This window comes from Arvicola amphibius, chromosome 7, assembly GCF_903992535.2.
Source record: "Arvicola amphibius chromosome 7, mArvAmp1.2, whole genome shotgun sequence".
Lineage (NCBI taxonomy): Eukaryota > Metazoa > Chordata > Mammalia > Rodentia > Cricetidae > Arvicola > Arvicola amphibius.
This window is the reverse complement of record NC_052053.1, coordinates 108,290,261-108,303,352: the sequence shown is the minus strand read 5'-3', so window position 1 is coordinate 108,303,352 and position 13,092 is coordinate 108,290,261. Positions and strand designations below refer to the sequence as shown.

Sequence of the window (13,092 nt, the reverse complement as noted above, 5' to 3'; positions counted from 1 at the left end):
CCTCGAACTCAAGAGATCCGCCTGCCTCTCTTTAATCCCGAGTGCTGGGATTAAAGGTGTGCGCCACCACCGCCCGGCTATTTATCATCTTGATAGCTCTTTACCACCTCTAGGATAATCTTTCTCTCACAGTTGTGATGGTGACTCCCTCTACATCTTCCTGACTCCCTTTTGCTTGCAGGATAAACATCTATATTTCCTTTCTGAGCCTTTGGGATCTGGCAGTCTCACCTCTACCTGCCAGTCTCCCCCACAACTCCCATACCAAAGTGTTTGTCTGTGCCCTTGTAATATTCCTCCTCTCTTCCTCACTCCCTCCCTCCTTTTCTCCTCACTCCCCCTCTTTCTTTCCTTTGTTCTTTTGTTGGCTTCTTATTTCCTTGAATATCTTCTCCAGGTTGTTCCCAGTCTTCTTACTCTTCAAGAATTAGTTGTTCCAGAGAGATAGAGGTTTAAGAGTACTTACTGTTCTTTCAGAGGACCAGAGTTCAATTCCCAACACCCATGTCTGGCAGTCTACAACCTCCTGTAAGAGGGCGTGCAACACCCTCTTCTGGCCTGCACCGGCACCTGCACACGTGTGTCCACTCACACCAGACACACATGCACGTGAATGAATAAATATATGAATCAGTTGTTCTATTTCCCATGTTATGTTTCCGTTATGACATATAGATATATACTATACACATGTATATGTGTATAAATTGTAATGATGTTAGCCACTAACATAAACCATAACAGATGGTTGCTCATCTGTAATTACTTTTGAATGGATAAAGTGACTGTATCAATGTAATAGATGTTCACATATTTTTCCTTTTAATTTGAGTTATAGAAAAAGAAGTATCAAAAAAGAAGCCTCAGAAAGGATAAAGGAAAAACCATACATGCTCATCCAATTGTACTCATAGACTTTATTAAATTTATAGGAATCCGTTGATTGGGTTGGAGATTACAATGAACCGTTGACTGGATTTTCATGGCGAGGTGGATCTGAACGAGAAACCACGGGAATCCAGATATGGAGTGAAGCTTTCCTTATCAATAAACTTGATGGTAAAAAGGTATGATACATTTTAAGTAAAATTAGGTTTTTAATTTCAATAGTAACCTTGAAAATGTTTTTTTGAAAACTTTGGTCCATTTAACATAATGCTACAGGGCCAAAATAGTGTCTAATTGAATGATCCCTGTCAAACTATTCAGTGATCCCAGGAGACAAAAGCCATAATGGGTAGAGTGGTGGTGGGCACACCTTTAATCCTAGCACTTGGGAGGCAGAGGCAGGCGGATCTCTGTGAGTTCGAGGCCAGCCTGGTCTACAAAGCGAGTTCCAGGACAGGCTCCAAAGCTACAGAGAAACCCTGTCTCGAAAAACCAAAAATAAATAAAAATAATGGATACAGAATAGCAGATAGCAAGCTGATACTTTTACATTATCTCAATGCTATGTTTTTATTCTAGGTTATCAGAAAAAATTAAAAATAACTGCACCCAGCAGCTATTAATTTTTTCTGTGACATTCATAGCAGGTGTAAGAAGTTAAGTATTCATTGATAATAGATTCCTTTAGTTCTTCTGGTGTTAATGTCATAGTAGCCCTCCACCCTGGATGTTGTGTACAGTATCAGTAATGTACTCTGTTCGCCTGTAGGTTGCAGTGTTACTGATGGATACTCAGGGAACCTTTGACAGTCAGTCTACTTTGAGAGACTCGGCCACAGTGTTTGCCCTTAGCACAATGATCAGCTCAATACAGGTATGGAGTAAAACAAATCTATTTGTGGATGTTTCTTAACTAAAATTCATGAATAGTGCCTATACATACATACATACATACATACATACATACATAATACATGCTCTTCGTATGAAGAGCATGGCAAATCATACATGTTGCTCAGTTAACACCCCATGAATAGTTACTGTTACTGTAGTTACTGATCAGTTTCTAAGTTGGCTGCTGTAGTCCAAAATAGCTTTATTATTGTCACTTTTTCTGTTAAAGCTTACAGTGTGTTAAAATGTATTAAATTTTATAGTGAGCCAGTCCAGGCTGTGATCATATGCAGATGGAGTAATGGAGCTAGTGAGCAGACAGACAGACAATCTATGTGGTCAGCATCGCCAAGACAGGTACAAAGGAAGAGGGAGGGTGAACTGAGTTTTTAAATAAATGAATTTAAAATAAAAGTTATAGTTATAATCCATGATTGATGCTTTAAAAAAATCTACTTCTTAGGGCTGAAGAGATGGCTCAGAGGTTAAGAGCCCTTGTTGCTCTTGCAGAGGACCTGGGTTCAGTTCCCAGCACCCAGGTGATGGCTCACAGCCATCCATAATTGTAGTTCCAGGGAATCTGACTCTCTTATGGCTTCTGCAGGCACCTGACACACATGTACTGTACACACATGCATGCAAACAAAATGTTCTTACACATAAAGTAAAAAATAAACCTAAAGAATTTTTTTTAAAGATTGGCACAAGAAAGCGATCCATAAAAACACAGGTTATTCTTGTAATACAGAAGTCTGCTTCAGTCAGTCTTCAAAGTATCAACTCAATATCTATTTCATTTAAAGTCAATAGGAAAGATGATTTGCACAAACCAGTTAAAATCAATTTAACTTTGCTCTTAACATTCATTATTTAGTGTTTATAGGTGACCTGAAAACACTGAATCATTTCATAGAAAGTCTGTTAAGTAATGACTGTTTTAAATTAATACCTGAGAAATTTGTGTTGTTTAAATAACTACAAGAAGGCTACTGTTTGTGTCAGTATGTAAACATATAAGCGACCTTAATTTTATCTGTAAAGTTACTAATGTTTATCACCTCAAGGAAAATCAGGAAACCACATAGCGTCACACTTAAGGCCACACCGTCGTGGAAGAGCAACAAGACGGGAGCACAGAGCTGTGAACGTGACACTCAGAACCTAACTTCCGTGTGGAGGGACTTTCTGTAGAAATAAAGAAATCAATAAATTATGAAGAGTTAATTGTGATTTTCTAGTTGGGCAGAACAGCCCACTTTTGTAACCCCTGCTTCTTGAGGCAGAAGGACTACAAATTTGGGCAATATGATGAAATTGTCTCCCAAAATAAAAAGGGCTTGAGGTGTTACATTATAAAACCACCCCTCCCCAACACACACACATTTTCCACAGAGGATGTTCAGGCTTAGATCAATACTCGCTCAGTGTGCTTTCTTTGAAGAGGGATTATTAAATAGGTCCATAAAATAATTGTAGTTTGATCAATACTCATTTGGTGTGCTTTGAAGAGGGATTTAGTAAGTAGGTCCATAAAGTCATTATAGTATTTGGACTCCACAGCAAGTGACTCCTATATTTTTCTAGCATTTTTGTGATCATTGTTTATTATCTATCAAGCTCTCTTTACTTCTTTCTTGGAGTCTCTTTTTTTTGCAATAATGATAAAGTTTACTGAGAGTTTAACATTTCAGAAACTTATAATCTAAAAGATTTATGTGTACTGTTTTGTTCAATATATAAATAAGTAATACTGTGTCTTTTTTATTATTAAAAATTTCCACCTCCTCCCCGCCTCCCCCCTCCACTTCCCCTCCATCTCCCCTCCATCTCCTGTCCAGAGAGCAGTCAGGGTTCCCTGCCCTGTGGGAAGTCCAAGTTCCTCCCCCCCTCCATCCAGGTCCAGGAAGGTGAGCATCCAAACAGGCCAGGCCCCCCCAAAGCCAGTATGTGTAGTAGGATCAAAATCCAGTGTCATTGTCCTTGGCTTCTCAGCAGCCCTCATTGTCCGCCATGTTCAGGGAGTCGGGTTAAATGTGTGTGAGAGAGTGATTGTGTGACAGCTGACACAGAGAACAGTGATGCTGATTACCTCTCTCCTTGACTTCTTATCCCAAAATCAAGGTATACAACTTATCCCAAAATGTCCAGGAGGACGATCTTCAGCACCTCCAGGTAAAAGCATGTTTTATGTATCTGATGGTTTTTTGGACATGCAGACCAGAATTTGGGGGAACTTTAGACACGTGACCACATAAAGGTCATCCTGTTGCCAGGTCTCTTTTCTGGTCTTGTATGGTTATGTTCTTTTTAATTCAGTTTTCATATTCTGTTGTTTCTAAACCTGCTTGCTCCCGGTGCTAAAATACATGAAAGTATATGGCAAATCAAAGTGAACAAAGAGCCAGGTGGTGGCGGCGCATGTTTCTAATCCCAGCATTTGGGAGTCAGAGGCAGGTGAATCTCTGAGTTCGAGGCCAGTCTGGTCTACAAAGCACATTCTAGGACACCCAAGGCTGCTACACAGAGAAACCGTGTCTCAAAGAACAAAACAACAACAACAACAAAGTGAACAAAGAATCTTTAGTGTGAAGAGTCTCTAAATTGCAGTGTCAAAATCTTAAGAGCAAGGACTTTATAATTGTTGGTATGGTGTCTGTTATATGGCAGGCTTCTTGTGGACCTTGTGGTTCAGAACTGATAGAGAAGACTTAAGATCTGATCTGAAAGAGACAATGAGGGTACCTAATCTCCCCTTCATGTTTTTTAGATGAGGGAAGTGGGGATGAAAGCTAAGTGCCTTGCTCAGGCTGCTCTGGCTACTTAATGGTAGGACAGGGGTAAGAACCGTTGGCTGGGTTCTATGTTCCTTCCACACATGAGGTAGCAGTCTCACATAAAAGAGATGTTTTCTAGGGATTTTTCTTATGTATGCAGTAGCATTCTCTTCCGATTCCACACATGTTATTCTTGAGCAGATAGCAAAGCTTTTACCCCTCTGATAGCTCTCTTTCTACATGGTTTACGTAAAATTTACCTAACATGTATGAGATCCATGCAGTGAAATGTGAAACTTTGGATATGAAGGATATGAAGCAATGTAACATGCAGCATTGGAAACATCACTTGACATTCACTTCCAATGTTGTTACCTGACACATTCTGGTATCTCACATTGATCATTTATGACAAATAGGTGATATATCAAATCATCGCTGGGTATATTTTATTAACAAAAGCAGCTTCTTCTTTGGCAAGTGTCATAATCCAGTCAGTTACTTTCTTAATGAGCCACATGGTGCCATTGCATGCTGGCTTATTTATACATGTCTACAAATGGAATAACTTTTGGCAGTGATGCCGAGTTAACAGTTTATTTTGATCATTTAATTTTTTCCTGTAAACAACAATACCTTGCTCTGAAGTGATTATAAATGCAAGTTATGTCAGTACACAAGTCTCGTAAGTGTAGTGTCCTGGACCTTGCCTTTTAGACATAACCAGACTTTGAGTTCATCACTTGAACAAAATATCTAGTAAGTACCCTTTGCTTTCTTGGTTTCCACTGCCCTGCATGGCCGGCAGTGTGAGGCTGGGGTGCTATTGTAAAGGACTGGGGAGTGGGGGTGCTAGGCTACCATTCTTCCCCAACTCCAAGAGGTCTTGTTAGCCCAGGGTGTGAACTGAGCATGTCCTGTGTCACATGAGGAAACATCTAACCTGCCCGGATGATATCAGGAGCCTTGCCAGTCACCTCCACAGGTCGGGGTTCACTCAAACAGAAATTCTAGTTGTGCTTCATGTTCCTAATGTAAGCAGTGGAAAACAAGGGAAGACAATACATTTAACTCCCTGCTTTTAAAACCAAATGCTTAATTTTGTAACTCAGATCTTTGTACCTTTACATTTGTCCAGGATACAGCTCTTATACCCTAGCTGTATTACGGCCCTCTAAGCCAATCATTTCACATGTGCCTCCATTATACAGTTTTTTTTTAAAATATCACAGACATGAGTTTAAGGCTGGGGTTGCCTTCAGAGCAAGTGCTTAGCACTTGGAGCTCAGGTGCTGGTGCACACAAAACATAGACACATGGGAAAGAAAGAGGGATGAGCTTAAAATAGAAGTTTCTTCTTAAAATGCAACATATTCTTCATTTTTAGATATGTAATTACTGTATCTCTGCTTTATATAATTGCTTGTTTCCTGAAGATGACTATGTAATTATGATGTAAGCATTCTGTTACAGCTGGGGGAATCCCAATAAGTAAACAAATCTCCATCTCTCTCTTCCTCCCCATCCCAGCTTTTCACTGAGTATGGAAGGCTAGCAATGGAAGAAACATTCCTGAAGCCTTTTCAGGTAGGTGAAAGTTGAATGATGGAAAATTCTTACTGGATTTTTATGGAATCTATAACTATGATTTTCTTCAGGGTCATGTTTCTTTCCTTGATTTATTTCTTCCAAGAAGCATTTTAGGCTAGGTGTGGTGGTACGTCTTTAATTCCAGCACTAGAGAGACTTTAAGCCAGGAGGGTCTCCGTGAGTTCACGGCCAGCCTGATGCACACTGGGCATTCCAGGCCACCCAGAGTTACACAGTGAGTTAAGAGACCCCATCTCAAAGGACGCGGAGAAGGCGTTTTACATTCCTATTCTAAGCTGTTTGATATGAAGAAGAGAAGTAGGGAGATAAAGCATGTCTTAGATTCTCTGGCTCCTGTGAGATACCAGCTTTTCTTCTCTGAGTTCAGTCCTCAAAATGTCACAGAAGACACTTGATGCATTTGCCAAGCATGAACCCAAAACCGTCCTGGCTGTCCTGGAACTAGCTCTTGTAGACCAGGCTGGCCTCGAACTCACGGAGATTTGTCTGCCTCTGCCTCCTAAGTGCTAGGATTAAAGGTGTGTGCCGTTGTAATTTGTAGTTCATCCTAAATCCAACTTTAAGCAAGTCTGAAGTTTTCTAATATTCTCTGGTAAATGCAGCCATCAGTTTCTTGTGACTCCAGGAAAGGCTCATTTCCCGTAGTGTGGCTCTGGTTCTCTCAGCGGGCTAGTTGCCCGTAACCCATCAGACTGGGTGGTGGGAGTGGAGGAGATTTCACTCTGCCATGTGGCAGTGGCAGTGTTATCATTGAATCACAGCTGAAAAGATCCTCCCTTAAGCTGGAATATAGACTTCAAAGTGCCCTGTGGTCTACCATTAAATGCTCTCCTTGTCTATAACAACCCAGGAATTTACTATTTAGTCATTTTATACCCTCTAATTACATAGATTGCAAAGAAATAGAAAATATCCCCCAGTTGATCAACATAGTCAATTGGGTCAATGCTTTAGATATTGATACATGTCTGTATGGCAGATGTTTTGGAGGTCAGTTCATAAAAGCTCATATAGCTGTCAATAAACAAATTTTTTAGTGGTCATGGTATTTCTACACCCCAGTCTCTTTAGGCCAGCGCTCTAAGTAGACCTGCAGATGTCTGAGCCTTTCTGGGGCTGGTGACCAAGGTAGATGAAGGGCTGGTGTTGTGGTGTGGCTAGAGAGAAGGGCTGGAGCTTATGACATCCTGGCCTTGACAATACATGCTAGCGTCCTTCATAAACACCCAGAGTAAAATAGTTTCAGCATAATCCAGGTGCAATGGTGCACACCTTTAATCCTAGCACTCACGAGGTAGAGGCAGGCAGAACTCTGTGAGTTCAAGGCCAGCCTGGTCTACAGAGTAAATTCTAGGACAACTAGGATTGTTGCACAAAGAAAAACAAAAATAAATAAAATAAACAAATAAAGAAAGAAATAAAAATATTTTCCGCATCATACCTTATCTTAACTTGAAGTCCCCGTGTTGCGACAGGAAGCTGTACTGTCCAGGTCATGCTTGAGCATGAGATGAGAAAGGTCTGTGTGAACCACTGTGCGTGCCCTGGCAGACAGCAGCTGCAGCAGGGAAGGCACCAGAGAGATGGAGTGCCGTGTCTGTACACAGGTGGTCAGTATATGCGTGTTTTCTGGTAATAGGAACATTAGAGGCATAAATCCTTGGGGGGGAAAAACCTGTGGAAGAACTTTGCTTCCTCTCAGAAGCCTCTTTCTTTTCTGACCTTGTAGTTGAGGACCTTCGGCATCTGGTCTCTTACCACTCCTCTCCTCAGCACTAGTACTTTGTTTTCTCAGTTCCTTTTTCCTACTCTTTTTCCTAGTTCTCTTTCCCCTTTTTTTGCAGTATGTAGATCAAACCCAGGACCTTGCACACATGAGGCAAGCGCTCTCCCCTGAGCTGCCTCCTGGCCCTCCCATAGCATCTTTACTAACCTTCTCCTTCATGTACTCAAATCCCACCAGCGCCTTTGACATCAGAACAGAACTTAATCCTCTCTGGGAGATAAAAGTAGAGGGTCCACACATCTGAGTGGAGGTGTCTAGTGGTCTTAGCAGTTCCGGGAGCTCTCAATGAAAGTGAGTGTTGCTTGTGTGTGTGTGTGTGTGTGTGTGTGTGTGTGTGTGTGTGTAGTAAGGAAATACATGGCACAAGCAATTAGAAATTGTCATAATTTCTCATTCATATCAGGCCTCTGTGCAAACAATTAGAAATTATTTGACTCTGGTTGACTTAATTATGTTCATGGTCACTCTATTCCCCTGATTTAAGATGTTTCCTGGCAAAATTCCTTGGTAGTGATTCAAGCCACTTTGAAACATTCTTGGGCAAAAATCTGTGATAATTGGAACTGCCGAATAATGTCAGAGAAATACCTGACCTCGCTGAGAAACAGAGGTTACCATCTTCCTGCAAGAGGTGGAAATTAATATGTGGTGGGGCCAAGGAGGACAGATACCTGGGAAAGCTGCCTACCCTACTTAGGTTCTGTTCAGACACCAACTTAGGTTATCCAAGAGCTTCATAAATTAGAATTACTTATCTGGCAACCCAGAATTGGGTCGAGGTTCCCTCTCTTGGTTTCCACATTTAGGTTGTGGAATGCAATTACTGGACGAAGGCAACGGCTGAGCCAGTGCTTGTTTTAGTTCAGGCACTGTGCTTTTGCATGCTTCATTCATTATTCAGATTAATTCTCACTGTGCTAGTATTATTACTTCTCAATGTCTCTCTTTTTTGTCCAGTGAGGAAATGGCCAAAGAGTAGTTTAGAAACTTAATCCTGCATGCATGGATAACAGTGCAGAGCTGGGCTCTCCCCAGGCCACAGACTCAAAGCATAGACGTAGGTACCACCTACTCCTCTTGCTCCTATCCCCAGCACTTGTTAACTATAACTTATGACCTGGTATTTTAATAGTCATATCCCAGCTCATTAGTTAACTCACAGGTCTTAGGGCAGAAGCTCTGTGGTTTATATTTTTTAGCCAGAGTATCTACTTCCCTCACATCAGTCAGGCAGAGGGAGATGTGCGCAGGGAGCTGTGGCTGGAGTCAGCCTGCCTGCACCCTTGAACACACAGCATGCTTCAGCAGAAGACACGCTGTGAGACCAGCACTGCCCACTCTTGCCTCTGTAACCCACAAAACAAGTTCATCAGTTTGCTTTTCTCAAAGTATGAGTCTTACTGGTCGGTTGTCTTTTCCTGGCTGTTGACTGAAGCAAGCAGTTGTTTATAGTCTCAAAGTAACTTCTAGAACTTTTCCCTGCCTGAAACTGAAGCAAAAACTGAAACTGATTGATTAGACACACTGAAGACTAGTTCAGATATTTATTAGCCCCTGATTCTAAATCAGTTTCTCCTTCAGAGATTATTCAGAGTATTAATTTCTCATATTTTATACTGGATATGCATAATAATAATTTTTATTATTCAAATAAAAAGGCCATTTGTAGGATAAAATCGCATAGGCCTATCATCTGTCTAACCAGTTTAATCCATCTGAGTGTTTTAAACACATTTTAAATGCATACACCAGCATGAATTAAGGCAATACTCTATCACATACACACACATGCAGACATGCACTCACACAAGTACTAGCTTTGCCCACTGAAAAGACCTAGGAATAATGAGCAGGTCAGTTTCATCCAACATTAGTAATGTTGATGTTACAGTGTTCAACTCAAAGAAACTGGAGAAGTGCTTGACTCTGTCTGGGTGAATCGGTGAATTTGGAGCTGGCTTTGTAGTTGTAACATGATGGGCCCTCTGCTTGTTGGGGTTTCTGTCCTGCCCAGTTCCCCAGCCATTTAGCCCCAAAGAAAATCACACAGAGATCTCCATAAGATTATAAACTGTATTCAAAGATAAATAATTCCATAGAATTTGCCATAGTACCATTCAATAAACAGGGTCACTCTAAGAATTTTATTTCTAGCTAATTTGTCCAACAGCTATAAAATGAGCACAAGACCTTCTCAAAAATGAGAACAGTCAGAAAGTGAAGTAACCCTAGCTCTCCTGTAAAGATTGCTGGCGACCTGCTGAATGTGAGGCTTGGGGCCAACCCCAGCACCACAATATGGCGGTTTGACTGGTGAAAACCTGGGCATGGAGCCTGCACTGTGCTTATTCTAATAACGAGCAAGCAAGGGATTCAGTCTTTTCTTCGAGAGGCTTGCAGTCTATGATAAGGCAAAGCACTTTAGTACAGCGATAGAGATCTGTGCTTTTCTGTCTGGTCCCCAGTCTCCACTTCTAGGTATTAGTCGAACTCCATTCAATGGGTAATCTGGTCTCACTGGTTCAGGTGCAGGGGTGCCACTTACCCCTTACAGAGAGAAGTCCATTCAGACCCCCTCATCCCTCTGAACACAGTGGTAGTTTCAGGACTGGGCATTCGACCACAGATAGATGAGTCCCCGGTGTAGGCGGAGACTGCTCGTACATTTCCTGGCCGCCCAGACCCTAATAATCACACAGAAACTATATTGATTGCAACACTGTTCAGCCAATAACTCAGGCTATTTTTAGCTAGCTCTTACATCTTGAATTAAACCATTTCTATTCTATGCATTGGCACGAAGCTGTGGCTTACTGGTAAGGATCCAGCATTTGTCTCTTTCGTCAGCTACATGGCGTCTCTCTAACTCCATCTACTCTCTCCATAAATCTGTTCGAATTTACCACCTAGCTATATTTTGCCCTACCATAGGCCAAAGCAGATTTATTCATTAACCAATAAAAGCAGCATATATAGAGAAGGACATCCCACATCACCCTGGTGCTGCACAAGGAGGGTGGCCCTTTGTTTGTCCCTGCTGCCCGGCTAGCTTACAGCACACAAAAACTATATTAATTAAATCACTGCTTCACCCATTATCTCTAGCCTCTTATTGGCTAACTCTCACATCTTGATTTAACCCATTTCTATTAATCTGTATATCACCACGAGGTCATGGCTTACCGGGAAAGATTCAGCATGTCTGACCTGGTGGCTCCATGGCTGCTCTCTCTGCCCTTCTTCCCAGCATTCAGTTCTGTCTTCTCCACCTACCTAAGTTGGACCCTATCAGGCCCAAAGCAGTTCCTTTATTCATTTAACCAATGAAAGCAACACACAAACAGAAGGAACTCCTACACCACCCTGGAACTATGCTAGTGAACTGTCATTAAAAACTGAAGTGCACAGCTGTGTCAATCTTATGGGATCTTCAGAATCTCAGTGGTCATCCTGATCACGTGGAGGGAGTAATTAGGAGAAAAGGCTCTGATCTTGCCAGTTACAGAATCAGTAAGACGGTCTATGCTTTTTAACTTAATTGTGTTGGAATTGGATCTCATTATTTACAATATAAGAACTTCATCAAGTTCTGGTATTTAAAGTATTACCACGGGGAAAGGGAAGTACAGAAACACCTGGGGGCACAGGCAACTGAACCCACAGAATTGCCTTATGATTTCTACGTGCATTTGACAGAGCTGCCAGTGTCTATGTATTTTGACAATTTATGCTAAAACTTCTTGGATTGTTATTTCAAAGTTATTGAAAAATAAATAGGAGATGGAAGGAAAGATAAGAGGAAGCCCGAGAAGTCGAATTTCCTCATAGCAAGAAGCTAAGGGTCAAGCATGACCCTAACATAATGTTGTGCCGTGATGACTCTGAATGGGAAACAGTCATGCTGCAGAATGGCGAATTTCACAGATAGCGTTGAATGAAAACATGCAACTAACCTGTTATTTCTCAAGTCACAATAGTGCTGCTCCAGGCAGAGGTAGAGAAGAAAGCAGGAGTGGGGGCTTCAGAGATGATAGATATTGTTTTTCCATGTAGGGGCTAGTTACATGGTATGCTCAGTTTCTGACAGTATGTTAAGCCTTGCCATTACATGTGTTTTTCTGTATGTAGAATATATTCCAACATAGAAGATTTTAAAGTGAACAGAGAATTTGTGAACTGGTAGCGAAAAATTAATTCCTTGAAACACATCACTATCTTAAATGCCATCCTAAGTTTCCTAGACATTTAATTTCAATTATATTTTAATGTAACACTTTTCGCTTTGGTTTTGACATTGATACTCTCATGATTTTTATATAAAATTGCCTTTCTTTTTCCCTTGTCCTACTCCTTGTGTATAAACTTCACTAAGTGTTAGCTGTAGTTGCTTTTGAAATTTGGAATGTATTTTAATTTTTCTTCTCTGGATTTTGAAATTTTATGATAAGAAAATGCATACTATCATTTCTATAAAAATATTAAAATAATTAAATTTAGGAAAAAGCTGGTGTAGGGATGGAGAGATGGCTCAAGAGTAGAGGTGCTTGCTACTAAGGCTATCAACTGAGTATAATCCCTGGAACCCACATGGTAGGAAGAAAAAAAACAGCTGTCACTGGTTGTCCTCTGACCTCTACGCACATACACATAGACACAAGAAGTTTAAAAAGGAAACCTTAAAAAAGGAATTGGAGAGATGGTTCAGTGGTTAAGAGCACAGGCTGCTCTTCCAGAGGCTCTGGGTTCAATTTAGCTAACAACTGTCTGTAGCTTTGGTTCTAGGGGATCTGACACCCTTATACAGATATTTATGCAGGCAAAACACCATTGCACATGAAATATAAATCATTAAAATTTTAAAAAGAAAACAAAATTTAAAGCTGATAGAGATGCTTGCCAGGAGGATTACTGTGATCTCATTGATGGCCTAGTCTTCACAGTGAGTTCAACACCAGCCTGGTCTATGTAGCCTAGACTCCAATGTTTTACTCTCTTTAAAGCTGCTCTGGTATCTAATGCATATATTCTGCCATAACCAGAGAGAGAGAGAGAGGGAGAGGGAGAGAGAGAGAAACACACCATATGAAATCCAATTATGGCTCCATTCAGACAGTTTAATGTTTGGTCATGACTGTATGC

At 41.0% G+C, this 13,092-nt stretch overlaps 1 protein-coding gene across 1 annotated transcript in view; it reads left to right on the top strand.

Moving 5' to 3' along the window:
- Positions 1-13,092, top strand: part of Atl1 (atlastin GTPase 1) — a 61,504-nt gene that overhangs the window by 32,347 nt on the left and 16,065 nt on the right. Inside the window, exons 3-6 of the mRNA XM_038337123.1 lie at positions 933-1,067; positions 1,658-1,762; positions 3,904-3,954; positions 6,087-6,143. Of these exons, the coding sequence (XP_038193051.1) occupies positions 933-1,067; positions 1,658-1,762; positions 3,904-3,954; positions 6,087-6,143 (348 nt within the window). The remainder of the gene's footprint in view (positions 1-932; positions 1,068-1,657; positions 1,763-3,903; positions 3,955-6,086; positions 6,144-13,092) is intronic.